The sequence below is a fragment of the Gopherus evgoodei genome, chromosome 6, assembly GCF_007399415.2.
Source record: "Gopherus evgoodei ecotype Sinaloan lineage chromosome 6, rGopEvg1_v1.p, whole genome shotgun sequence".
Classification (NCBI taxonomy): Eukaryota; Metazoa; Chordata; order Testudines; family Testudinidae; genus Gopherus; species Gopherus evgoodei.
Genome location: NC_044327.1, coordinates 136119032 through 136146689, shown reverse-complemented (window position 1 = coordinate 136146689; position 27658 = coordinate 136119032). Strand labels below are relative to the sequence as shown.

At 61.1% G+C, this 27658-nt stretch overlaps 2 protein-coding genes across 2 annotated transcripts in view; one reads left to right on the top strand and one right to left on the bottom strand.

The window, feature by feature from the left end:
- Positions 1-10481, top strand: part of LOC115654061 (B-cell differentiation antigen CD72-like) — a 41046-nt gene extending 30565 nt beyond the window's left edge. Inside the window, exons 8-9 of the mRNA XM_030567996.1 lie at positions 6636-6833; positions 9716-10481. Coding sequence (XP_030423856.1) covers positions 6636-6798 — 163 coding nt within the window. The 3' untranslated portion in view covers positions 6799-6833; positions 9716-10481. The remainder of the gene's footprint in view (positions 1-6635; positions 6834-9715) is intronic.
- Positions 10482-10684: 203 nt separating this feature from the next.
- The window catches only part of TESK1 (testis associated actin remodelling kinase 1), a 34973-nt gene continuing 17999 nt past the window's right edge, over positions 10685-27658 (bottom strand). The window contains exons 2-10 of the mRNA XM_030566880.1: positions 19871-19992; positions 19462-19510; positions 18230-18376; positions 17065-17147; positions 16542-16632; positions 15416-15499; positions 14927-15016; positions 14403-14553; positions 10685-13880 (exon numbers count right to left, since the gene is read on the bottom strand). Of these exons, the coding sequence (XP_030422740.1) occupies positions 12820-13880; positions 14403-14553; positions 14927-15016; positions 15416-15499; positions 16542-16632; positions 17065-17147; positions 18230-18376; positions 19462-19510; positions 19871-19992 (1878 nt within the window). The 3' untranslated portion in view covers positions 10685-12819. The remainder of the gene's footprint in view (positions 13881-14402; positions 14554-14926; positions 15017-15415; positions 15500-16541; positions 16633-17064; positions 17148-18229; positions 18377-19461; positions 19511-19870; positions 19993-27658) is intronic.

Genomic DNA, 27658 nt, shown 5'->3' with positions numbered 1-27658 from the left:
TGCAATCCCTCCCAGTTTGGTATCGTCTGCAAACTTAATAAGCGTACTTTCTACGCCAACATCTAAGTCGTTGATGAAGATATTGAACAGAGCTGATCCCAAAACAGACCCCTGCGGAACCCCACTTGTTATACCTTTCCAGCAGGATTGGGAGCCATTAACAACTACTCTCTGATATATAAAGTGATACATACATATAGACACCATAATTTTAACCAGCCACCCCTAACATGGTCTTAGACAGCTTATATGACCCCCTTTACCTAGGATTTGGTGCCGCTACAGGACCTTGGTTGCAACCCATGTTCTATATGGTCCCAGTTTATATCAATAACGTCACACCCCCAACGCAAAATTGATGCAGGAAGGGATGACACAGACATCACTGACTGCATCCTAAGGATCCCCTATTCGGGACAATGCATCAGCTACAATATTCTCCTTCCCCCTTATGTGGATTAGATCCATTTCATACTCTTGAAGGGCTAAACTCCAGCGCAGCAACCTGGAGTTGGTACCTTTGGCCCTGTGCAGCCAGACCAGAGGGGCCTGATCACTCAACACAGTGAATTTTTGGTTGCACAAATAGGGCTTAAGCTGCCTGACAGCCCAGACAATGGCATAACGTCCCCTCTCAATGGGAGCGTAATTTTGCTCAGTGGGGGACAATTTCTTGCTTAGGTACGCCACGGGATGTCTCTTACCCCCCGCCCCTCTTGCATTAGCACTGCCCCCAGCCCAGTATTGGAAGCATCGGTACACAGCGAAAAAGGCTTTTCAAAATGTGGGTTGGCCAAAACAGGCTCTTTGGCCAAAGCCTCTTTATGCTCTGAAATCCCTGCTCACAGGCCTCTGTCCATTGCACCCAGTCTGGTTTTTCCTTTTTCGTCAGGTCTGTGATGGGAGCAGCAATGTCACTGAATCCCTATACAAACCTCCTGTAATAGTTGACCAGAGCAATGAACGATTGGACCTGCCTCTTAGTTCTAGGGGTAAGCCAGTTCTTAATGGCCTCCACCTTTAAAGGCTCAGGGCGCAGTCGCCCATTGCCCACCCTGTCACCCAGGTAGGTCATCTCAGCAGCTCCCATTCTGCATTTAGAAACCTTAACAGTTAGATTGGCCTCCCTGAGCCGGTGCAGCACAATCCCTATGTGGTTATGGTGATCTCGCCATGAACTGCTGAAGATGGCCAGGTCGTCTATATGGGCCCTGGCAAAAGATTCTAATCCCCGTAGGACCTCATTTATAAGTCTCATGAAAGTAGCTCCAGAATTTTGCATCCCAAGGGCAACACTTTGAATTAATAAAGGCCAGATTCCACTGTGAAAGCGGATTTTCCTTGTGCCTCAGCATCTAGGGGTATGTGCCAGTACCCCCTAGTCAGATCCAGGGTGCTTATAAACTGTGCCCCTCCCAGTGTGTCTAATAGATCCTCTGTTCTGAGTGTGGGGTAAAGGTGAGGCTGAGTTATAGCATTTAGCTTCCTATAATGCACACACAACCTCATGGTCTTATCCGTTTTTGGCACCATTACAATGGGAAAGGCCCAGGGGCTCATGGATCTGGTGATTACTCCCATTGTCAACATGCTTTCCACCTCTTCCTGGATCTGCCTTTGTCCTGTAAGCTCTGCTAGGGGCTGGGGGCGGGGGGGGAGGGAATCCACTGTCTGAATGGAGTGTGTCATCCTATCAGTGAGCCCTGGCCTGTTGGAGAATGTTCGCTTGTGGTGTCTTAACAACATCAGCAACTCCTTCCTTTGAGGGGGGGTTAAACCCTCCCCCATCTCAATGCTCTCGAGAGGCGTCTCCTCCTGGCTTTCAGCAACCATGTCAATCAAAGGGACGGACTCTGCCTCTTCCTCAGCGCTGCAGATCATGTTCACATTTACCTCCCTTGCATGGTAGGCCTGCATTCTGTTCACATGCACTGTCTGCACACTTCCCCAGCCATGGGGTCTTCTCACATCATAGGTAACTTCATTAAACCTTTCCACCACCTCCACGGGTCCAGTCCAAACATCCTTCATCTTGTTCTTCCGGACAGGATCCAGCACCAACCCTCTGTCCCCTATTTCAAATGCTCTCTCCTGAGCATCTCTGTCATACCAGGCTTTCTGAGTATCCTGGCTCTCTTCCAGATTCCGCTCAACCAACTTCATCATCTCCTGCAAACTCTCCTTGAACTGAGCCACATACTCAGTCACCGGCTGCTCTGCCCCCTCAGTATTACCTTCCCATGAGTCACGACCCAAATCCAGGGACCCCCGGACCTGCCTGCCACAGAGCAATTCAAAGGGAGCAAACCCAGTAGACTCTTGGGGCACACTCCTTGGGGCACAATAGATACAGCAGCATAACACCACAGTCATTCTGGCCTCTATCTACAGACATTTTCAAGCTCAACTTCAGGGTTCCATTGAACTTTTCCTGTAGGCCATTAGTCTGGGGGTGGTAGGGAGCAGCTTTCAGGTGCCTCACCCCACATAACTCCCACAACTGCATGAAAACCACAGACATGAAGTTAGACCCACGGTCAGACAATATTTCTTTAGGAAAACCCACTCTGCTAAAAATAGAGAACAAGGCCACTGCCACTGTCTCTGCCTCAATATTAGCCAAGGCTACAGCCTCAGGATATCGGGTAGAAAAATCTACCACCACCAGGATGTATTTCTTCCCATTTCTGGAAGGTTTTGGGAATGGCCCCACAATATCCACAGCCACTCTGGCAAAAACCTCCCCTATAATGGGCAGAGGCTGGAGGGGCACCTTGCTAGGCCCCCTTTAATCCCTTACGCTTCTGGCACAGTTCGCAGCTCCTGCAGTAATCTCTCACCATCTCAAAGAGGTGGGGCCACTAGAAATTTTGCTGCAGCCTGTCACACGTTTTGCCTATACCCAGATGTCTTGCAAATGGACCATCATGAGCCAACTTCAACAATTCATTGCGGTAACTCTCAGGTACCACAAGCTGTTTGCGAGCTGCCGCTTGGGAATTCTTCCTTCCCCTGGGCGGCTCCCTATACAACAGCCCATCCTGCATGAAGAACCTGCCTCTCTCTTCACTGGCTGGGACCTGACTCTGAGCATCATTCCTGGTTCTCTCTAGAGATACGTCACTCTGCTGAGCCACCATGAATTGACTCTGGCTTTTGTCTGAATTCAGAACCATCTCTGACATTTCACACAAACCCTCGCCTGATCCATCTTGAGAGACACTCTCTGTCTGTTCGCCGTCCCCCTCACTGCCATCAGTCCGGGTATCTGCCACAGACCCTAACTCTCTCTGTGACTTGGCCACCACATTCACTTGGCCAGGCACCCCCAGTATGTTATTTCCTACCAAAACATCAGCCGGAATTAAATCTCAGACAGCAGCCTTTACATTCCCTGTAAAGCCGTCCCACTCAAGGTGGATTCTAGCCATTGGCAGGTCCACAGAGTATTCAGATAATGCCACTATCATCACATATTCCCCAGGCAACATGTCCTCTGGCTTCACCAGATGTCCCTTGACTATAGTTACACCCGAGCCAGTGTCTCGCCATCCCATGCATTCAACACCATTGACCTTTGCCTCCATAATAAACCTCTCACTCCCTTGCCAAGCCTCAGTCCTGACATAGCTGGTGAGCTGATCCCCTCCCCCCAGAGCACTGGAGACAAGGGGGTTGGCACTAGCCACTGCTCTGCTTGCCCCTGGACTCAAGGTGGTGCTGTTGTGGCTTGGCTCAGCCTGGGTGCTCAGGGTAATGGAGTTGGCATTTACTGCTGGCTTTGGGCTGCCCTTCAGTGTTAGGCAATCGGGTCTTATGTGGCCAGTCACACCACAGTGATAGCACGTTACCTGTTCCGTCCTGGGATGCAAGCTCCTACCCTCCAGGCCCCCTTTAGAAGAGTCAGGGCCAGGTTTACCTTTAAATCTTTCCCTCCTCTTGAACTGGGGTGAATGGTGATTATTTTTCCCTGGGGGTTTACACCCTTCCCGAGCCCTGTTTTGGGTATGGGCATCCGCAATCTCTGCAGCCCGTAGGACTGACTCAGGGTCCCTATCACACACAGCTGCTCTCACGTGGTCAGGCACAATGTTTAAGAACTGTTCCAAAGTTATTAAATCCAGCAGTTTTTCAAAACTCCCATGTGCCTTTGCTCCCATCACCCGCTTCTTAACAAAACCCATCAGCTTATGAGCACATTCTACAAAAGTACAGTCATTAGACATCTTAAATTCTCTAAATTTAACTCTGTAAGATTCAGAAATAACCTTGAACCTCCTTAACACCTCTATAAGGTGCCACAGGATTCTTTGCTGCTCCTTAACACAGAATCTTTAAACCGCCCATAATTTAAGGCTTCTTGTTCCCTCAATTCATTAAATACCTCCCTGGCTTTTCCAGTCAGTCTGGTCAGCAGGACGGGCATTCACTGATCATCGGAGATCCGGTACAGATGGCAGAGGCATTTAAAGGTAGACAAAAGCTCCTCTATATCCTTAGTATCATTGTAGACGGGACACATCCTTTCCCAGTTTTTCTCGTGGTGCTGCGTATGTGGAGTACCAGGTGGTAATGACTTTCTCTACTCTTCCATTACTTGGAGCTGCAGTTTGGCCATCTCCTGTTGCATCTTGTGAGTCTCCTGTTCAGCAGCCAGCAGCTCCAGACGCCCCTTATGAGCTCTATCTTCTCTCTCATCAGCCTCTTTCTCTAATTCAGCTATTTTTGGCTTCTCCAGCAAATGAAGATCTGTTAGATTCCATTCATGCTCAAGCTGCAGTTTATCTGTTGCCTTTTGCCCTCTATTTTTTTCTGCATCCTCAGGTAAGGGCTGCGCTCTTGCCCCCTGATCATTAGCCATTAACAAATTTCTGAGTTAGTCATTTGCAGCTTTCTTTCTAAAGCTTATCCCATTTTCTGAACACAAATTTTCCAGGGCTTTTCTGCCAAGTCCCCCATATGTTCTTTGCTCAGCCATTGCAGCAGCTCTTTAACCAATCAAACCCTCAAAACCAAAATTCCAATTTGGATAGTGTGGGGTTCTGACCCAAAGCTTAACTGAGGTGCCAATTCAGGACCAATTGCTCAAACAGGGCAGTCACAGCCCTAGGCTGGGGTTTTTCCACCTCTAAGGCCATGGCTACACTGGTGCTTTACAGCGCTGCAACTTTCGCACTCAGGGGTGTGAAAAAACACCCCCCTGAGCGCTGCAAGATACAGCGCTGTAAAGCGCCAGTGTAAACAGTGCCCCAGCGCTGGGAGCGCGGCTCCCAGCGCTGCAAGTTAATCCCCATGAGGAGGTGGAGTACGTGCAGAGCTGGGAGAGCTCTCTCCCAGCGCTGGCGCTGCCACCACACTCACACTTCAAAGCGCTGCCATGTGCAAGTGTAGCCATACCCTAAGGCAAACCAAACCAGCCAGACAAAAAGGACTTCGGTTTCACCCCACTGGCCAACCACAAGTCACACAAGCAATTTCCTTAGACACCCCAGTCTCCCAGTATCACCACCAGTGCCACCTGTCCTGGGGATGAATGGGTATGAAAACCAACACCCCAATCAGGGGTGGCTCCAGGCCCCAGCACGCCAAGCGCGTGCTTGGGGCGGCAAGCTGCGGCGGGCGCTCTGCCAGTCGTCGCGAGGGTGGCAGGCAGGCTGCCTTCGGGGGCTTGCCTGTGGAGGGTCCGCTGGTCCCGCGGCTTAGGCAGCCCTCCCGCAGGCGTGCCTGCCTGCCGTGGTTGGGGCGGCGAAATGCCTAGAGCCTCCCCTGACCCCAATAAAAGAAAACAGCTGGGATGGGTCATTCAGTCCTTTATGCAGAGCTTCAGTTTGTAGCAAAGTCCCCCCAGAGGTAGGAAGCAGGATTGAAGACCAGATGGAGATGAGGCATCAGCCTTATATAGGCTCTTCCAGGTGTAAGAACACTTCTTTGTTCTTACTGTGGAAAATTACAGCAAAATGGAGTCTGCAGTCACATGGGCCAGTTTCTGCACACCCTGCTGAGTCACAAGGCGTATCTGCCTCCTCTCAACGGGTCAATTGTGTAGCTGATGGTCCTTAATGGGCCGCTAAGTAGAGCTAACACCAACTTGTCTGGGGTGTCACCCAGACGCACAGCATATGTTTCAGGTACAGACAGTATAGATCCAATATTCATAACTAACTACAAAGTGACACATGCACACAGACAGCATAGTCATAACCAGCAACCCATAACCTGGTCTTAGGCACCTTATATGACCCCCTTTACATAAGATCTGGTGCCACTACAGGACCTTGGTTGCAACCATGTTCTATATGGTCCCAGTTTATATCAATAATGTCACAATGAGGCACTTAAAAAACAAAGGAAGAAAACTGGGAGGGGAATTAAGCAATGGACCAGCTCTCCCAGGCATGCGGGGGAGTCTCCAGCCCATGCGTTTCAGTGCCGAGTGGGTGTTGCTTTGCAAAGCTCCAGTCCAGCTGAAGCAGAAGCTCCTGGGTTGGCTGCAGGTGTCACTGGGTGAAGAGGCTCTGGCCTGGAAATCGATGGAGCGCTGGCATTAGTGCGCCCGCTGGAACGCCAGGGTGGCACAGCTGACAGCCAGTGCGGTGTGGGATGTGCCGTCTCAGTAATGCCCCTTTTTTTTCCAGAGATTGGAGCGATCAGAGTGACAACTATAAGTTGTGTGGAACAATAAGAGGTGGTGTCATAAGCAGTGACAGATGCTATTCTTATCAGAAGAAGCCAGGGATCTGTGAGAAGGCATCCAGCCAACCCAGCTCAGACAGGACGTGGGTTCCTTGGAGTCCCTGAAGAGATAATCAGTGAGAGCCCTACAGGACCCTCCTGTAAGTCAGGACACAATCCCCGTAGTGGGGACATCCCGGGAGAGGTGCAGGTTTGCAGGGCGGTGCTGGGGCAGCAGGGCACACAAGGGCATGGAAACGGGGGGTTTGCAGGGTGGTGCTGGGGGGGTCAGGGGAGTGGTGGGTTTGCAGGGTGGTGCTGGGGGAGCAGGGCACACAGGAATGGGCAGGTTGCACATTGGTGCTGGGGGGGCAGGGCACATGGCAGGCACGGGAGCAGGGGGTTTGCAGGGTGTGCTGGGGGGTCAGGGGAGTGGTGGGTTTGCAGGGTGGTGCTGGGGGAGCAGGGCACACAGGAATGGGCAGGTTGCACATTGGTGCTGGGGGGCAGGGCACATGGCAGGCACGGGAGCAGGGGGTTTGCAGGGTGTGCTGGGGGGTCAGGGGAGTGGTGGGTTTGCAGGGCAGTGCTGGGAGGCAGGGCACACAGGGGCATGGGGGGGTTGCAGGGCAGTGCTGGGGGGAAGGGCACATGCCTGGCAGGGCTGTGGGAGTGGTTGTGGGGCAGTGCCAGGGGGCAGGGCACATGGAGTCAGGGGAGCAGTGGGTTTGCAGGGTGGGGCTGGGGAAGCAGGGTACACAGGGGGCAGGGGTGTGGAGGGGGTTGTGGGGCGGTGCTGGAGGAGCAGAGCAGTCAGGGGCAGAGGTGGGGAGGTTTGTAGGGTGATGCGGGGGGGCAGGGTACACGGGGTTGGGGGACCAGTGGGTTTGCAGGGTGGTGTTGGGGGGAAGGGCACATGGGAGGAGGGTTGTGGGAGGGGTTGTGGGGCAGTGCTGGTGGGGCAGGGCACACCGGGTTGGAGCAGTGGGTTTGCAGGGTAGGGCTGGGGGAGCAGGGCACATGAGGGGCAGGGGCATGGGGGGGTTGCAGGGTGGGGCTGGGGAGCAGAGCAGTCGGGGCAGGGGCGGGGGGGTTTGCAGGGTGGTGCTGGGGGGGCAGAGTACACAGGGTTGGGGGACCAGTGGGTATGCAGGATGGGGCTGGGGGAGCAGGGCACATGGGGGCCAGGTGTGTGGGGGGGTTGTGGGGCAGTGCTGGGGGAGCAGGGCACACGGGGGTAGGGGCATGGGGGGTTGCAGGGTGAGGCTGGGAGATCAGGGCACATGGGGGGCAGGGGCATGGGGGGTTTGTAGGGCGATGCTGGGGGAGCAGGGCACACAGAGGAGGGTTGCGGGGTGGTGCTGGGGGAGCAGAGCAGTGGGGGGCAGGGGTGGGGGGGTTTGTAGGGAGGTGCTGGGGGATCAGGGCACACAGGGTTGGGGGAGCAGTGGGTTTGCAGGGTGGGGCTGGGGGAGCAGGGCACATGGGGGGCAGGGGTGTTGGGGGGTTTGTAGGGCGATGCTGGGGGAGCAGGGCACACAGAGGAGGGTTGCGGGGTGGTGCTGGGGGAGCAGAGCAGTGGGGGGCAGGGGTGGGGGGGTTTGTAGGGAGGTGCTGGGGGATCAGGGCACACAGGGTTGGGGGAGCAGTGGGTTTGCAGGGTGGGGCTGGGGGAGCAGGGCACATGGGGGGCAGGGGTGTTGGGGGGTTGCAGGGCGGTGCTGGGGGAGCAGAGCAGTCGGGGACAAGGGTGAGGGGGTTTGTAGGGCGATGCCGGGGGAGCAGGGCACATGGCAGGCAGGGGCGGAGGGGGTTCAGGGTGGGGCTGGGGGGAAGGGCACATGGGAGGCAGGGGTATGTGGGGGTTTGTAGGGTGATGCTGGGGGAGCAGGGCACTTGGCGGACAGCGGTGGGGGGGTTCAGGGTGGGGCTGGGTGGAAGGGCACATGGGGGCAGGGGCAGGGGGGGTTGCAGGGCGGTGCTGGGGGAGCAGAGCAGTTGGGGGGCAAGGATGGGGGGGTTGTAAGGCGATGCCGGGGGAGCAGGGCACATGGCAGGCGGGGGGGGGGCTTCAGGGTGGGGCTGGGGGGAAGGGCACATGGAGGGCAGAGGCGGGGGTTTCAGGGTGGGGCTGGGGGGAAGGGAACATGGGGGGCAGAGGCGGGGGTTTCAGGGTGGGGCTGGGGGGAAGATCACATGGGGGGCAGAGGCGGGGGTTTCAGGGTGGGGCTGGGGGAAGATCACATGGGGGGCAGAGGCGGGGGTTTCAGGGTGGGGCTGGGGGGAAGGGCACATGGGGGACAGAGGCGGGGGTTTCAGGGTGGGGCTGGGGGGAAGGGCACATGGGGGGCAGAGGCGGGGGTTTCAGGGTGGGGCTGGGGGAAGATCACATGTGGGGCAGAGGCGGGGGTTTCAGAGTGGGGCTGGGGGGAAGGGCACATGGGGGGCAGAGGCGGGGGTTTCAGGGTGGGGCTGGGGGAAGATCACATGAGGGGCAGAGGCGGGGGTTTCAGGGTGGGGCTGGGGGAAGATCACATGGGGGGCAGAGGCGGGGGTTTCAGGGTGGGGCTGGGGGGAAGGGCACATGGGGGGCAGAGGCGGGGGGGTTGCGGGGCGGGGCTGGTCGAGCAGGGCACACGGATCAGCTGTGGGTGTCGTGGGTTGTGCTGGGGCGACAGGGCCGTGGGGGCCCCATGAGAGCGCCCGTCCCCCTCCTCACTGGCGCAGATCCCGGCTCCCTACAACTGCGAACGTGTGCGAACGAAAGCACCAGCCGGGCTCCCCCGCGGGCTCCACGGCACCAGTCGGGGAGATTCGCGTCGCCCTCGGCCTGCCCCAAATCAGCCGGCGCTGGGGCCCCACCTCGCCCCCTTCCCCTGGCAGCGGCGAGCCACAGGGTCGGCCCCCGCCCCCCAAGCCGTAGGAGGGGCACAGGCCCGACCTAGCTGGCGCTGCCATTCCAGCCGTCTGGGTCTCAGGCCTGGCCCAGCGCGGGCGGGGGACGGACCCTCCGGCCCAGCTCACCCTGTTTGTTCCCTTACAGCTCCCGCTGCTCCAGGCTCAGCTCCTGCTCCCAGGGCCGAGGACGCAGCACCCGAGGGCCGGCCCCACCCCACTCAGCCTTGCCCCCTGCTCCGGCCTGGAGCCCAGCCCCCCCGGCATGTGCCAGCTTGCCTGCTGGGCAGGGCTGGGGGCGTCATGGCCAGGAAAAGAGCCGCCCGCCCTCAGCAGACAGCCAGCCCCCTTCCCGCACGTGGGGCTGGGTCCCATGGGGGCGAGCGGCCCCGCTGAGCGTGGGCTCCCTGGCAGCTCCGCCCGCCCCGCTGCACTAAATGCCCCAGTGGGGCGGGCTCCGGGGAGGGCGCAGGGAACTGCTCTCAGCCCCCCAGACCCTCCTGCAGCCCCATGGCTGTGGGCGTTGCCCCATGCAGGGCAAGCAGCCTGCCCCTTTCTAACGGTGTTGGGCTCCCAGGCGGGCCGGTCGCTGGTGCGGGGCGATTTCTGCTGCCCACAGCCGGGCCTGGCGGGGATCGGGCGCTGCCTGGCAGCTGGGAGCAGCAGAGCAATGAGACAGGGCACCCACGGCCTGGGCCCAGGGCCTCCTGTGCACGGGGGGATGAGAGCCACCCCCCCCCTCCGCACCCGGCGTTTGATAGGTCAGCGGGTCAGGGCTCGGTGAGCACAACACGGCACCCCTGGTCCTGCCCCCGGGTGTCAGAGACAGAACATGGCACCCCCAGTCCTGCCCCCAGACTTCAGAGACAGAGACAGAACACCTCCCCACCCCACCCCACCCCACCCCCTGGGCTTCAGAGACACAGCACATCCCGTGCCCGTCCCCCCCCCCGGCTTCAGAGACTCAACACGCCCCCCCCCAACCCCCAGTTTTCAGAGACAGAACATGGCACCCCCAGTCCTGCCCCCAGACTTCAGAGACAGAGACAGAACACCTCCCCACCCCACCCCACCCCCTGGGCTTCAGAGACACAGCACATCCCGTGCCCGCCCCCACCCCCCACCCCCTGGGCTTCAGAGACACAGCACATCCCGTGCCCATCCCCCCCCCCACTCCCCTGGGGGTCAGAGACTCAACACGCCCCCCCCACTCCCCGGTTTTCAGAGACAGAACATGGCACCCCCAGTCCTGCCCCCAGACTTCAGAGACAGAACACGCTTCCCCCCCCCCCCCCCCCCGGCAGTGCAGGGCCGAGCGCGGCCAGAGGTTGGCGGCGAGCAGAGGGCGTGGGAGGGGGCCGGTGCTGAGGGCAGGGCAGGCCCGGGAGTTTGGCTTGCGCTGGCGTGTGAAAGTTTATGACCAAGGAGGGTCACTGAGCCGTGAGCCCAGGGGGGTGGGAGCTGGCCATGTGCCTGGGGCCAGGCTGGTGTGGGAGCCGCGCTGCAGTGGGGCTGGGCTGAGCGGAGGGGGCAGTGCAGGGCCAGGGGGCAGACGGGGCAGTGCTCATGCCCCATCCCGAGATGCTGGTGCCAGGCTGGAGGCAGGGTGGCTCCAGCGTGCTCCCAGCACAGGACCGGCTCCATCCCTCCCACCAGTGGATCCCCTTGGGCCCAGCGGGAGGGCAGCAGGGACCAGCCCCCTCCACAGCGACACCTCCCTTTGCATCTCCTACCTGCCCCACTGCCCGAGTGCCTGCCCCCCACCACCTCCTTCACCCCACGCTGCAACCAGGGGCCCCAGGGGCCTGGAACAGCCTTCAGTGCTGCTGACACGCTCCCCACCCCCAGGGCTCTGTGCAGTCCTAAGGGCACAGATGGGGAAACCGAGGCACAGACACCACCGAGGGGTCTCCTTTGAGGTGGGCTCTCCTGACTTGCGCTCCCAGGCCCGGCTGTGTCCCTGTCCTGTGACCAGCCAGCCAGCTCAGCCTCCCCCCTCGCCTCCCCGCACGGCACACACACAGGGGACGCTGATGAACACCTTAAATCAGCTGCATATATTACTAGCAATTATTATCAGAATAAAAACCAAGAGTTTGCATTCACCAGTGCATTGTATACGTTGGATGGGGGGAGCCCGGGTGCTGCCCCCGGGCAGGGGAGCTTGGGGACACAGCTCGGGGGGGGCACACCCCAGCCACCATATAGCAAAGATCTGCCCCACTGGCCACTTCACAGCTGCCACGGAGGGAGCAGGGCCTGAACCAGGAAGTGAAGGGGGGGTATTTATCCCCACTCACCCGTGACTGGCATCCAGTCTGCTCCGTGCCCAGCAGGGCGCAGATCCTGCCCCCCACCCGGACAGGTGGGTTCCATGGGGGAGGGCGTCACGCTGTCACCCCGGCTTAGCGCCTGGCTCACCCGTTACCCATGTGTGATGGAGAGAGGAGAGCCTCGAGTGCACACTGCTGCCCCCCAGCACCCACCACGCCCCCCCCCCCCCGGCTTGTGCTCCCATCACCTCTGACTGCGGGGGCCGGGGAGCGGACACGCAGGGACAGGCGACCAGGGAGGAGCCCCAGGCCCCAGAATGACCCCGATTGTGCCACTCCTCTCCCCACAGCCGCGGGCAGGGAGGGCGGGATGGAGGGTCTACCTGCCCCCACATGCCTTGCCAGAGACTCCCGGGTGGCACCATGCCCTGCTGGTCCATCAGCGCTGCACCTCAGTGGCTGCTCACCGGAGCCCCGAGCTTTCGGGGGTGCAGAGCCCCTCCACCCAGCCCCGTCCCCACGGTGCGGCATGAACCGGCACCACTCCCCCTCCTAGGGGACGCGCCGGCTCCGATGTGGCCGTGCGCACGAGGCAGCCATGTTATTGCATGTCAGCCCAGCTCGACTCACCGGCCCCTGGTGCCACTGCAGGGAGCCAGCCCCGCTCAGAGCTGGCACCACCTCGCTGCTGGGTCCGTGCCCGGCCTGGAGCTCCCTACACGAGCCCCCCTCCCCACCCGCCGGTCACACTGGGCCAGCCAGGATGTGAGCCCAGGTTGTGCGTGGCCTTGGCAATGGCTGATGGTCTCACCAACACAGCGAGTGGCCCTAGGGGCAGCCATGTCACCAGGGCAGAACCGGGTCCCGGCACGTGGGCAAGGTGCTGGGATTTCAGGGCTCCGGGCCCTGCTCAGCGCAGGCCGTGGCAGAGAGCCAGAGCCGCGCGGGGGGTCGTGTCCATCGTCCCGTCTGCCCAGCACTAGGACTGTGCCTCCGGCAGCTTGAGGCTGGGCTTGGGCGGGTGTTTGTCCTGGCAGAGGAGGCTCTTGGCCTCGCAGGTGAGGTGCTGGTAGCGGGGCGGGCTGGGCGTGGGCCGATGGCAGACGGAGGCGAAGCTGAAGCTGAAGGGGCCCAGGCAGCAGCCAGGGCAGGCCAGCACCTCGTCCTGCTCCAGCCCGGCGCTGGAGGCGTGCCGGGGCAGCGCGCTCGAGTGCTCCGTCCACTCCAAGGCCCCCGTGCAGGGGATGCTGAGCTCCGAGAAGCCGCGCTCCAGGCCGTGGCCCCAGCCGGATGGGGCGCTCACCACCACGCTGTTGTTGGTGAGGGGCAGGCCGTTGGGGGGCCCCGGCGGCCAGGGCTGGGCACCCGACGCCGACGTGCTGAGGAAGGTGCTGTGGGTGAGCGGTTGGGTGGGCGCCGGCTCTGGCTCGGGGCTGTCAGGGCTGCAGTCCATCTGCTCCACTGCGGGGGGGCTGGGAAGGGGTGAGCGCCCTGCCACCTCCCCTGCTGCCCCCCAGCTCCGAGTTGGGAAGGGGCTGTGAGGCTGGGGGCTCTCCCCACACGCTGGGGTCTCCTCCCGGCAGCAGGCGCGGGCCGGCTCCCCCCGCAGAGCCAGGCACCCCCGGCGGGCCGGCTCGGGGGACGCGGGTAGCGAGCGGCACTTGCGTGTCAGCAGCAGGGGGGCGGAGAAGTCGCACTGCGCCTCCACCACGGGCTCGGGCGTGATGGGTGTGCCCAGCTGGTAGGGGGCGGGCGGCGGCAGGGCGAAGGTCAGCGAGATGAGCGACTTGCTGGGCGTGTCGAAGAGCTTGATTTTCCCGCCCTTCAGGTCCTGGCGCTGGGAGAAGGGGTTGAGACGCGGCGGCAGCTCCTTGGGGCGGGCGCCTGCGTCGGGCTCCTGGGGCAGCAGCTGGGCCGGGGACCTGGGCGGGAACATGTCCGAGCGGCTGCGGGCGAGGTGGGGGTCGGGCTGGAGGTGCGGCCAGCTCAGGTCACGCGGCGGAGCTTGCTCAGGGAGCGCGGACTCGCTCGCTGCCTCGCCTGGCACAACACAGACAGCGGGTTGGCAGCCCCCGGCTGGGCTGGGTCCACGGCCTCCGGCCCCCCCTCGACTCCCCCGCCCATTTGGAGAGTGCCTGGCACAATGTGCGGCCAGGGGCTCTGGGCACCGGGCGGGAGAACCCCCTGGGCACCCTGCTGCCAGGCCGTCTGCGTCCCGCCAGTCCCATCACCCCCCCTCGCGCCCCACAGAGTAGGGCTGGCATTTCCGCCTGACCCCACCCCAGGGCTGTGGGGCCCCCCATTAGTTCAGTGGGGTGAGACAGGTCACGTACCCCTCCCGCGGGGGGACAGCCAGCAGGCCACCCACGGACCCCTTTGCTGCAGTGCTATCCAGGGGTCAGCCTCAGCGTCCGCAGCGCCCAGCTCTGGCCACATGGGGGCAGCACATGCCCTAGCAGTCCCTTCAGCACCCGCAGTGCCCAGCCCCGTGCCAAGTGGGTCCCGGGGGAGGGGGGGGAGGCAGCAGGACAGACAGGCCCGGGGGCGGGGCAGTCATGGTACCATTCAGCGTGGCCAGGGTCCCAGGCGGGGGCACACTCTCCCCATCACTCTGCGGGTCGACGCCGGTGCCCCCCACTCCCAGCTGGTGCTGCAGGATGCCCTCCAGGCGCTGCGTGATCTCCACGAAGGCGGGTCGGGCTGTCGGCTCCATCTGGGTGGGGGAGTCACCATGTCACCGACGGCCACGGGGCACCAACTCTCACCCACCTGCCCAGCTTCACCAGGGCCCCCCAGCTTGCGGGAGGGATTGCTGGGCAGGAGATGGGGGCAGCGCCCCCCTGGAGCAAGGGCCAGCTCAGTTGTGCTGCCCCCGTCCCGCATGCTGGGGGCGAGGGAGGGGAGAACAGGCATGGATCCCGGTGGCCCTGTGGTGCCAGGAGCCCCCATTCGGGGGCAGGCTGGAAGGGGGGCAGGCCTTGGCACCAGGAATCAATCACCCGGCTGCCCCGTGTCTCGGTGTCTGGTGCGGGGGGCAGGCCCAGGAACCCTGCCCGGGGGAGGGAAGGGAAGAGGGGGACACGTACCCTGCAGCAGTGGAAGGCCAGCTGGAGGAAGGCTGCAGGACAGTCGTCCCCCACCATGTTGCAGAAAGCGGCGACGTCCAGCCCAAAATCCTGCCCGGGGAGACGACGGGAGGTCAGCGACCGAGCCTGAATCACAGGGCCCAGGCCATGCGTCCTGCCCCCCTCTCCTGTGCCCCTGCGCCCCTCTGCATCGAGCTCCTGCCCCAGCGGCACCCTACGGGGATCCCAGCCAGAGGTGTCGCCGACCACTGGGGGCAGGAAGTTCCCCAAAGCCCTGCCCACACAGGAGCCGTCCCTGGAGCCGGGAGCAGGGGCCCGTGGCTCCGGGGAGGGAGGGGTTTGCAGGCCTCTGCACCCCTGCCACGCGCACCCCCACCACGCGCACCCCCGTCACACTCCACCTCACCCCTACCACGAGCACCTCTGCCACGCGCACCCCCGCCACGCTCCGCCTCACCCCCGGCAGCAGGCGGCCTGGCCGAGGGTTACCTCGGTGCGGGGCAGGTAGTCCGGGTCAGCGGGGACCCGCGCGATGGTCTCGCACAGGATGATGCCGTAGGCAAAGACGTCAGCCTGCGGAGAGGAGCGGGAGGGGAGGGTGTGTCAGCGGCGCCGAGGGGAACGCTACAGCCCTTCCGCCGGGCATGCACGAGCCAGGACATCCCCACGGCTCCCGCCGGGGCCGCGGCCCAGCCGGACAGCGCGGCACATCACGGCTTCTGCAGCCCTGGCCTCTCCCGCAGGGGCGCTATGGGGGGCGTGGTGGGGTGCTGGCTGCAGAGGGCTCCCGGCTACCCCAGTCCCGGCCTCTCCCGCAGAGGCGCTATGGGGGGCGTGGTGGGGCTACCACAGCTCTGGCCTCTCCCCACAGGAGGTGCTATGGGGAGCGGGATGGGGCGCTGGCTGGGGGGCTCCCAGCTACCCCAGTCCCAGCCTCTCCCAGGAGGGGGCGCTATGGGGGGCTCGGGTGGGGCTACCCCAGTTCCAGCCTCTCCCAGGAGGGGGCGCTATGGGGGGGCTCGGGTGGGGCTACCCCAGTTCCAGCCTCTCCCAGGAGGGGGCGCTATGGGGGGGCTCGGGTGGGGCTACCCCAGTCCCAGCCTCTCCCAGCAGGAGGATGTGGGGGCGGGCACTGGCCGGGGGAGTGACAGGTTCAGGACACTCTCCAGGAAACGCTGGAAGAAGCGTGTCAGTGACCACACAGCCCTCTTGCCCCCCATGCCCTAACACCCCCTGCACCCCCTATGTTCCACCGCTCCCCCTGCCGACCCCCTTGACACCCCATGTCCTGCCAGACCTCTTGCCCCCCCATGCCCTGCCACCCCCCGAGCCCTCTATGTCTCACCGCTCCCCCCTGCACCTTGCCAGCCCCCTCGCCCCCCATGCCCTGTCACCTCCCATTCCCCCATGTCCCACTGCCCCCCATTCCCCCCACACACCCTGCTGGCCCCTTCACACACCCCACCCAGCTGCTTCCCAGCACCTCCCCCCTGCTGACCCCCAGGACCCACCATCGCATACATCCCCCCCGCCCCAGGCTGGCACTGCCCCTGGAAATGGCCAAGCCCAGGTGTGGCAAAGGCAATCAGCCCCCAGTGCCAGCTCAGCGAGTTACCTTCTCGTTGTACAGCTCCCCACGCAGCACCTCTGGGGCCATCCAGTACGGCGAGCCCACCACGGCCAGCGGCTCCTTCAGAGCGTCCTCGCTGGGAGGCAAAGCCACAGGGTTAGCCCGGCCCTCTTCCCAGCCGCACAACCGCAACCCCTGCAGGGCCCTGCCCGAAGCTGGGGCAAGCCCCAGCCCCCCGCCCCATCTCCTGCCCCAGCTGGGACAATCCCCAGCACCCCAGTCCCTGCCTGCAGCCAGGGCAACCTCCATTCCCATGGGTCCCTGCCCCAAGCCGGGGCAGCTCACAGCCCTCCAAAGCCCTCCCCATCCCCCCTCCAGCCAGGGGCGACCCACAGCCCACCCAGACTACCCCAAATCTCCCTCCCCCAGCCAGCTCTGACCTCCAGGAGGGGGTGGGTGCTGCCCTGCCTTGGGTGTGGGAAGGGTCCAGAGGGAACCGCTGGTCCTTCTGCCTAGATCTGTTGGGGTGACGTGCCCCACTCTGGGGTGGGGGCAGCTCCCCACTCACCTGTAGGTGGGAATCTTCTCCGCCAGGCCGAAGTCCCCCACCACGGCCGTGTAGCCATTGTCCTCACTCTTCACTAGGCAGTTCTGAGAACCAGAGGAGAGGAGACGTCACGACACCCGCCCCGCCTGGCACCTGCCCCATGGAGCACTGCCCCCCACAAGCAATCGAGAGGGCTGCGGGCAGGGGCATTCTCACCCTGCTGTCCCAGGGGAGGGCAGCGAGCACCCAAGGGAGCACAGGGGATCCAGCATGTGATGAAGTTGGGGATTTTGTCGTGTTTTACATTAATAGCTTGTGCGCCTCAGTTTCCCTGTGTGCTGCATGTTTAACAAGGGGCTGGGAGAGGGTTTGCTGCTGCAGGGGACCAGGTGTGACCTTGCCTGGCTGCTGGGACCCCTGGGCAATGGCCTGGAGACGGGGAACCCTAACAACTGGTGACCTGGGGGCCCAGCTCAGGAGTCGCAGCCGGTTCTGGCCAGTGGGAGGACAATGGGCTGCGGAGAGAGGACCCCGTGACCTGACCAGCCGGCTCCAGCCAGAGGGGTGCAAAGGGCGGAAGAGAGGAGAGGAGCCCCAGTGACCTGTTTCCCTGGGACCGAAGAGAAAGGCCAGGGGAGGAGCTGTGGGGGAGATGACACAGGATGCCTTGGCTGGAAGGGGGGTCTCTGGGCTGAGAGGGAAAAGCAGCTAGAGCCCCGCTGGAGGCTGGACAGACCTAGATGTGCTGTGCCTGAGGCCTGGAGAGTTTCCTGCGCTGGGTGCAGACGCTCAGTAAACCCTCCTGTGTTACGCTGGCTGAGAGTCGCTCCGCGCTAGAGATCGGGGTTGCATTGCTCTGTCTGGGAGAGGATGTCCTGGGGGTCCAGAGCGAGGGGATGCCCTGAGGGGGCCCACGGAGGCTCAGAGAAGTGCAATTCCAGGGGGAGGAGGGACCGTAGGGGCTGGGAGCCTGTGACAACGAGCCCTTCACACCGTCCCGTCAGGGCAGCCCCCGGCGGCAGAGCGAGGCTCGGGCTCAGCACCCTGCCAGCCCCGGCGCGTCCCATGGGCTGGGCAATGGCTGGGCTGGCTCCCCCGAGACCCCGTGCAGTGGGCGGGCAGGCGAGCGCCGGGGGGCCGGGAAGCGGGGAGGGGTCTGTCAGCTGGAGGGAGGGGCACTGCCCACCTTGGAGGTGAGGTCGCGGTGGAAGATGCCCTTGGAGTGCAGGTAGCGCAGGCCGCGGGCGATGTCCAGGGCCAGCCGGACGCGCACGGCCCAGGAGAGAGGCACCGGGCTGTCCAACAGCTGCTCCAGGTTCCCGCCATTGATGTACTGCCAGGGAGAGGGGACGGGCAGCGGGCCGTCAGCCCCCAGCATCCCTGTGGGGCCGGTTCCCGGCCTTGCCCTGCCCTGCCCTGCCCTGCCCACCTCCCCCGTCGGGCCGGTCCCCCATCCTCCTGCCCTGCCCGCCTCCCCCATCAGGCCGGTCCCCAGTCCTGCTGCCCTGCCCACCTCCCCCATCAGGCCGGTCCCCCATCCTCCTGCCCTGCCCACCTCCCCACTGCCTCCCCGATGGGACCCGTGCCCCGTCCCTCTGCCCTGCCTGCCTGCCTCCCCACTGCCTTCCCCATGGGAGAGTCTCCTGACCCTCTGCCCTGCCTGCCTGCCTCCCCATTGCCTCCCCCATGGGACCCATTCCCCATCCCTCTGCCCTGCCCGCCTCCCCACTGCCTCGCACATCCTCCTGCCTGGTCTACCTCCCCACCCCACCCCGCAAGGGGCCGGTCCCCCTCCTTGCCCTGCCCTGCCCTGCCTGCCTCCCCCATGGGGCCCATCCCCCATCCTCCTGCCCTGTCCGCCTCCCCACCGCCTCCCCCATGGGGCTCATCCCCCATCCTCCTGCCCTGCCCACCTCCCCACCCCACCCCGCAAGGGGCCGGTCCCCCTCCTTGCCCTGCCCTGCCCTGCCTGCCTCCCCCATGGGGCCCATCCCCCATCCTCCTGCCCTGTCCGCCTCCCCACTGCCTCCCCCATGGGGCTCATCCCCCATCCTCCTGCCCTGCCCACCTCCCCACCCCACTCCCCAAGGGGCCGGTCCCCCTCCTTGCCCTGCCCTGCCTGCCTGCCTCTCCCACTGGCCCGTCTCCTGTCCTCCTGCCCTGCCCGCCTCCCCACCGCCTCCCCCATGGGGCCCATCCCCCATCCTCCTGCCCTGCCCACCTCCCCACCCCCACCCTCCATGGGGCCAGTCCCCCCGTCTTGCCCTGCCCACCTCCCCCATGGGGCCTGTCTGCCCATCCTGCCCTGCCCTGCCTGCCTCCCCACCAGCCCCAGCACAGGTGCCCCTGCCAGGGCAGGCACAGCTGCATGGGCCCCAGCGCAGCACCCCTCGGGCCCCCTGGGCGACCCCCTCGTACCTCCGTGAGCGCGTGCAGCTGCCCCTGGTGCACACAGACCCCCATGAACCTGAGACACAGAGGGGAGCGGGTTAGACCAGCAGCGCCGGGGACCTGGCCCCTGGACAGGCCAGATCCCCCCGCGGAGAGAGAGAATCCAGGCGGAGAAGGGACTCGCGCCCTCCACCCAGCACATGCCAATCCGGGGGAGGGACCTCACCCCCTAGCCAGAGCCGGCTTCCCCACGCCCTGGGCAGAGGCACACGGGCAGAGCCAGGGCCTCCACGAGGGCCACAGAGCCAGGCCCAGCAGCCGGGCCGGGCCAGGCCAGGAGGGGCCCTGCTCTGATGGGAGCGGGGGTCGCAGACGCCGGCTGCCCAGGGGCCATCTGGTGGCAGGGATGTTGGGGGGGTCACTGCGGGCCCCTCACCTGAGGATGTTGGGGTGCGAGAGGCGGTTCATGAGCTGCACCTCCCGCAGCATGTTCCCCCGGTTGCTCATCAGCTTGTTCATCTTCAGCACCATGATCTGGCCGGACTGGCGGTGCCGCACCTGGGGAGCAGAGAACAAGGAGCAAGGGGCTCACGCTGCAGTGGGGGAGGTCTAGGCTGGATATCAGGAAACACTATTTCCCTAGGAGGGTGGTGAAGCGCTGGAATGGGTTCCCTAGGGAGGTGGTGGAATCTCCTTTTTAGAGGCTTTTAAGGCCAGGCTTGACAAAGCCCTGGCTGGGATGATTTAGTTGGGGATTGGTCCTGCTTTGAGCAGGGGGTTGGACTAGACACCTCCTGAGGTCCCTTCCAACCCTGATATTCTATGATTGTAAAGGCGGGACACAGCATGGCCTAGTGGGCAGAGCACGGGACTGGGAACCAGGACCCTGAGTGCTGAGATGGACCTGCTGGGTCCCACACTGCCAGGAGCCTCAGTTTCCCCATGTGAAGAGGAGAGGAAGGTCTGCAAGCACCCTGAGGATGGCCAGCTCTGGGCACATCAGTGCCATTGTATTAACAAGGCCCCTTAGCAGAGGCTGAATGGCCCCTGGAGCCCGGCAAGGCCCCCGGGGGAAGGAGCTGGGAGCTCAGCACTCGGAGATTGACCAGAACCACTGTCCCAAAGCGCAGTGTTGGCCAGTACCAGGCCCTGGCGGAGCTGGGAGTCCTGCCTGGGTGAGCCGCAGGGAGCAGGGACTCAGCGCCCAGCCCTGCCAGCCGCAACAGCGCGGTATATTTAGGCTGCTCTGAGCAGAGGCCACCACGTGATCCTCGTTACTGGGGCTGCTCCAGGGATGCCAGAGGGGAGGTGGCTGCCGGGGTCTGTCCTCCCAGCACACACAGAGCCCCCGTCTCTCGCACTCAGACCCCGCCACATGCACACACAGCTGGCACACATGCATACACGGAGCCCCCATCTCTCGCACACAGACTCTGCTGTGTGCACACACAGCTGGCGCACACGCATGCACACACACACACACACAGAGCCCCCATCTCTTGCACACAGACCCTGCTGCACACATACATGGCTGGCACATGCATGCACACAGAACCCCCATCTCTTGCACAGAGACCTCGCCCCTCACACAGACATGGAACCTGCCACATGCACACACAGCTGGCACACACATGCACATGGAGCCCCCACTGCCATGCACACGGAACCCGTGTCTCTCGCACACAGACCTTGCTGCACGCACACACACATGGATGACACACACCCATACGTGGAGCCCCATCTCTCACACACAGACCCTGCCCCATGCACACATAGCTGACACACACATGCACACAGAGCCCCCACCACATGCACACATAGCTGACACACACACACACACACGGAGCCCCCAGTGCACAGCCCACAGAGCCTCCATCTCTCGTATACAGACCCGCACTGCCACACACACACAGCTGACACATACATGCACACAGAGTCCCCACCTGCCACACACACACGGCTGACACATGCACACACTGACTCCTACTGCACACAGAGCCCTCTCCGGCACACAGGCTCAGACTCTGCCCAGGGGGTTCCAGTTCCCTGGGAGGGTCCCTGGCTCTGGGGGGTGCTGGGAAGAAAAAGGGGCCTCGCCCCATTTCCGGAAAGCAGTGCAGAGCCTCCCTCCCCCCCCAGCCCAGCTGCCTGCCGGGGGGGCCCAGCAGCTGACAGAGGAGCCCCTGCCCCAGGAGGGCTCAGGCATTCCTCAGCGTTGCTGTCAGCTCCCCTCTCCTGCCCTTTTTAGTCAATGCTGCTCTGAGTTGCTGGGCTGTGCCAGGCCCGGCCCGCCCCCAGCCAGGCTGCCCCCCTGCCGGGCTCTAGGCAGAGTCTGCCTCCCCCAGTCAGTACCGCAGGGCGTGGGAGCTGGCTGGGGGGCAGATGCAGACAGGCCCTGGGCAGTTCCCAAGGGAGGGGCAGGAAGGGGGCAGGACCCTCGCAGCACACGGCTTCCCGCCTCCCTTGCTGTCCTGAGCAGTTGTGTGATGTGGCTGTGAGCTGTGAGCAAGGTGCCAGGTCTGCCCCAGAGGTGGCTGCATGCCAGTGCTGGGCAAGGGTGCCTCACATACAGTTTGTGCAGCACTTTGGGTAAATGGGGCCACACCGTGAACCTGACTCCTCCTGCTGCCTGCCCCCCTCCCTCCCAGGCTGTGGGGGGTTGGGAGTTGCTGTACCTGGCCCAGGTGGGGCACCAGGAGGCAGACTAGGTGCCTCTTCCCCCCAGCCGCCGAGCGGGACAGACATCTGTGGCTATGCTCATGGTGCATGGGGCCTAGGGTAGGTGCACCCTCCTCACGGCACCCTGTGCTCATCCCCACGGCTTTGGGGGGGCAGATTCAGGCTACACCCCCAAAGCACACACACCGCCAGGCTGGCGCCCTGTGTCCCAAGGCCGGGTGTCTCCTCTGGGCCCCCATGGCCTCGCCTGCCTCTCCATTCATATCTCCCCCAGGCCCTGCATTATTCAGCAGCCCCTCGGCCTGGGTGCTCGTGTTTCACCAGTGTCGCCTTCCCAGCCAGCTCCCGGCACCTGGGCCACCAAGGGGCCCGGGTGCTAAGGGGAGCGACCCCCTAGGATGATGCCCCCTCCACAGCTCCCTGCTTAGCGCCCATTCACCCACGCTCCTCTGGAGCCCCCTGGCCCCAGGAGAGCGGCCAGACAGAGACCCAGGCCTGGCCCAAGGGGATCCCGCCAGCTCAGAGCACCAGGCCTGGCCCCTCCCAGGGCTTGTCCTGCTGTGTGCACCAGAGCTCCCCCGCAGAGCCCCTGCTGCTGAGACCTCGCAGCTGGCGAGGTCCATCTGGAGCCCTAATCTGGGTCACTTCCAGCCGGTTCCGTAAGAACCCGATTCATTGCACCCCGACGGCAGGCGACACCCCCCCCCCACCCTGTCCCCTGTGCTGGGTCAGGGGCAGCGTTAACCCTTTTGTGCCCACTGAGTAACAATACAATGTAGAGAGGGAAACAGAGGCACACATCAGCTTCATAAAAACACTCAAGAAAATTTTCACTTCCTCACATCTCTTTCCCCACAGCACAACCCTGGACCACAGACCGTGGGTGCACCACTGCCCCTCCGCACAGTCACACCATGTCCCGAAGTCACAAAGGGATCTCACTCAACTGTGCGACTGCACAACAAAATGGCAGATGAAATTCAATGTTGATAAATGCAAAGAAATGCACATTGGAAAACGTAATCCCAGTGATACATACAAAACGATGGGGTCTAAATGAGCTGTTGCCACTTTAGAAAAATCTTGGAGTCCTTGTGGAGAGTTCTTGGAAAACATCCAGGCAATGTGCAGCGGCAGCAAAAAAGCGAACAGAATGTTGGGAATCATTAGGAAAGGGAGAGATAATAAGACAGAAAATATCTTATTGTCTCTATATAAATCCATGGTATGTGCACACCTTGAATACTGCGTGCAGATGTGGTCGCCATATTTCAAAAAAAATCTATTGGAATTGGAAAAGGTTCAGAAAAGGGCAATAAAAATGATTAGTGGTGTGGAGCAGCAGCCATATGAGGAGAGATTAATAAGACTGGAACTTTCCAGCTTGGAAAAGAGACGACTAAGGGGGGATACGATTGAGGTCTATAAAATCATGACTGGTGTGGAGGAAGTGAATAAGGAGGTGTTATTTACTCCTTCACATAACACAAGAACTAGGGCTCACCAAATGAAATGAATAGGAAGCAGGTTTGAAACAAAGAACAGGAAGTATTTCAACGCAGAGTCATCCTGTGGAACTCCTCGCCAGGGGATGTTGTGAAGGCCAAAATATAACTCAAAGTAAAAGTATAATTCAAAAAAGAACTAGATCAGTTCCTGGAGGACAGGTCCATCAGTGGCTATTAGCCAAGATGGTCAGGCACACAACCCACTGCTCTGGGTGTCCCTAAACCTCTGACTGCCAGAAGCTGGGACTGGGCGGCAGGGGATGGAGCACTCGATAAATCCCCCTGTTCTGTTCACTCCCTCTGGGGCACCTGGCAGAGACAGGACGCTGGGCTAGATAGTGTCTGGCTCTGACCCCGGCCAGGTCTGGCAGCCGTCCTGCCCTGCCCGTCTCTCCCCACGCTGAGCTGGGCTCCCAGCTACCACAGAGCCCATGAGTGGCTCCCTTGGTCACAGCATCAGGCAGTTACCCCTGAGTCTGTGTGACTCACAGCTCCAGCGTGGAGCTGGGCGGGGGCATTCCTCTGCCCCCGCAGGCCCAGGTCTGCTGCAGACAGGAAGGTGCCCTGAGCTTCATAGCCATTCCCTAGTGTTGCAAGCAACCCGTCTTCTCCCTGCCAACCAAGCTGTTTGCATTTCCTGGGCATCTCCACTCCCGGCCTGCTGGCTCGCTGGGTTCAGCCCCTGGCGAGGACTGAAACAGGGAATTGAATTTTGTCTTAGAGTGATCCAGTCATTCCCCAAACGGAAACCACAGCTGGTGCCCTGGAGAACCCCAACGACCAGCCACCCCAACCCCTCCTGTGTCTGCCAAAGGATCAGAGCCATAGACAGGGTGAAGGGCTTCATCCCTGGGACCTCCACCCAGGTCCCACAGCCCCACAGGATGTGACAAGGGGTCACAGAATCATAGACTCTCAGGGTTGGAAGGGACCTCAGGCGGTATCTAGTCCAACCCCCTGCTCAAAGCAGGACCAACCCCAACTAAATCATCCCAGCCAAGGCTTTGTCAAGCCTGACCTTAAAAACCTCTAGCGAAGGAGATTCCACCATCTCCCTAGAGAACCCATTCCAGTGCTTCACCACCCTCCTAGGAAAATAGTGTTTCCTAATATCCAACCTAAACCTCCCCCACTGCAACTTGTTTTGTCATCTGCCACCACTGAAAACAGTCTAGATCCATCCTCTTTGGACCCCCCTTTGAGGTAGTTGAAAGCAGCTATCAAATCCCCCCTCACTCTTCTCTTCTGCAGACTAAACAAGCCCAGTTCCCTCAGCCTTTCCTAATACGTCATGTGCCCCAACCCACTAATCATTTTCATTGTTCTCCGCTGGATTCTCCAATTTGTCCACATCTCTCCTGTAGTGGGGGGCCCAAACTGGACTCAATGTGGTCTCACCAGTGCCGAATAGAGGGGAATAATCACTTCCTTAAATCTGCTGGTGATGCCTCTACTAACGCAGCCCAATATGCCGTTAGCCTTCTTGGCAACAAGGGCACACTGCTGACTTGTATCCAGCTTCTTGTCCACTGTAACCCCTAGGTCCTTTTCTGCAGAACTGCTTCCTAGCCATTCGGTCCCTAGTCTGTAGCAGTGTAGGGGATTCTTCCGTCCTAAGTGCAGGGCTCTGCACTTGTCGAACCTCATCAGGTTTCTTTTAGCTCAGTCTTCCAATTTGTCTAGGTCTCTCTGTATCTTACCCCTACCCTCCAGCATATCTACCACTCCTCCCAGTTTAGTGTCATCCACGAACTTGTTGTCATCCATCCCATCATCCAGATAATTAATAAATATGTTGAACAAAACCGGCCCCAGGACCAACCCCTGGGGCACTCCACCTGATACCGGCTGCCAACTAGACACGGAGCCAATGATCACTACCCGTTGAGCCCGACGATCGAGCCAGCTTTCTATCCACCTTATAGTCCATTCATCCAGCCCATACTTCTTTAACTTGCTGGCAAGAATACTGTGGGAGACTGTATCAAAAGCTTTGCTAAAGTCAAGATCTATCACATCCACTGCTTTCCCCTCATCCACAGAGCCAATTATCTCCTCATAGAAGGCAATCAGGTTGGTCAGGCGTGACTTGCCCTTGGTGAATCCATGTTCATTGTTCTGATCACCTTCCTCTCCTCCAAGTGCTCCATGATTTTGCCGGGGCCTGAAGTGAGGCTGACTGGTCTGATGTTCCCAGGGTTCACTTTCTTCCCATTTTAAAATATGGGCACTATATTTGCCTTTTTCCAGTCGTCTGGGACCTCCCCTGATTGCCATGAGTTTTCAAAGATAATGGCCAATGGCTCTGCAATCACATCTGTTATTTCCCTCACAACCCTGGGATACATTCGATCGCGACCCATGGACTTGTGCATGTCCAGCTTTTCTAAGTAGTCCTTAACCTATTCTTTCACCACAGAGGGCTGCTCACCTCCTCCGCGTACTGTGCTGCCCAGCGCAGCAGGCTGGGAGCTGACCTTATCTGTGAAGACAGAGGCAAAAAAAGCATTGAGTACTTCAGCTTTTTCCACATCCTCTGTCACTAGGTTGTCTCGCTGTTCCAGACTCTCCACCCCAACAATGTCTCCCCATTAACCACCCCCTTCCACTCCCACTGGGGCTCAGATGTGCCTGAGCCCAGGGGAGTCCAACAGGGCATGTAGGAGCCCATCTGCCACCAACCCTGTGCCCCCAAGGAGCTGGCTGGGTGGCTGCTTCCCTCCGAACGTTCAGTCGCATCTGTCACCCTCTGAGCCTGACCTACAGGCTGCCTTGGCTGGGCAGCGGATGAGTTAGCCCCTCCATGACCATCTGCTCTCCTTGTCAGACTCCCAGGTGCCCCTCGACTGCTTTCCACAGCCCACACTTCACTTCCACCTCACACCCGCAGCTGGGAAGATGCCATCCAGAGCCCTGTGGAGAGGTGGGAAGTCCACATCCTTCCAAGGCATTCGTCTCTAGGTGATTTGCTGTTGTCTTCTCAGCTCCTCACTGCTGTGGGGATTAAGATGCAGACAGCTCAGTAACACTTGTACCTGTGTCTCAGCTTGCCCTGAGAGCGCACAGACCTTTTCTCCCCCTGGATAACAATGCAGCACATAGGGGAAACTGAGGCATGTGCAGGCTTCATAAAAATATTACAAAAATGTCCCACTTCATCACAATGTCACACCCTGGGGCTTTTACACACGCCAAAACCTTTTCCTACGAGCCTCAGATGTGAGTTCAACCTTCAGCAGCAGCAGCAGCATTTCAAACTGTTCATGGTGCCTAGTATCAACTCCATCCACTTGGCTGTGCGCCTCGGTAGCTCTGGGGCCAAGCAAGGGGTGAGCCATGGAGCCGGTCCGCAGGGCCAGCCAGAGTCAGATCACAGGCCTCCCCATAGACAGCGTGGTAGGACTCGATAGCCTCTTCCTTTCAGCTGAGACAACCTTCGGGACCTAGGCTGCTGCAGAACTGGCATCCGCAGGGCCTTTCCCCACTTACCCTGCTGCTCCTGCACTGCTCCATCTCCAGTGCGTTTCCACTGCTTCCCATGGGCTGCTAGTCTCCGTTGCTCTAACTGAAGCTCCTTCACTTTCAGCTCCAGCTCCCAGCGCTTCAGATCTATTGATGGGATCCCAGGAGACTCTGCTGGACAGGAACCAGGGCTTGAGGATGCCCGGCTGCTGCCGACGTTGCTCTTGGACCCTCTTGGAACCCACGTGGGTCTGGATTCTGCTCCTTGAACCAATCACCCTTCTCCAGCCCGTCGAACATCCCAATCTTTAACCATCGCACAGGTTCGCGAGGTGCTTCTTGGGGAGGTGGTTACACGCCATTTTCTTGCTGTTGCCTTTGACTAACTGTGACATTATGGATATAAACTGGGACCATATAGAACATGGGTTGCAACCAAGGTCCTGTAGTGGCACCAGATCTTATGTAAATGGGGTCATATAAGGTGCCTAAGACCAGGTTATGAGTTACTGGTTAGGATGATGCTGTCTGTATGTCTGTATCATTTTGTAGTTGAAGTTATAAGTATTGGCTCT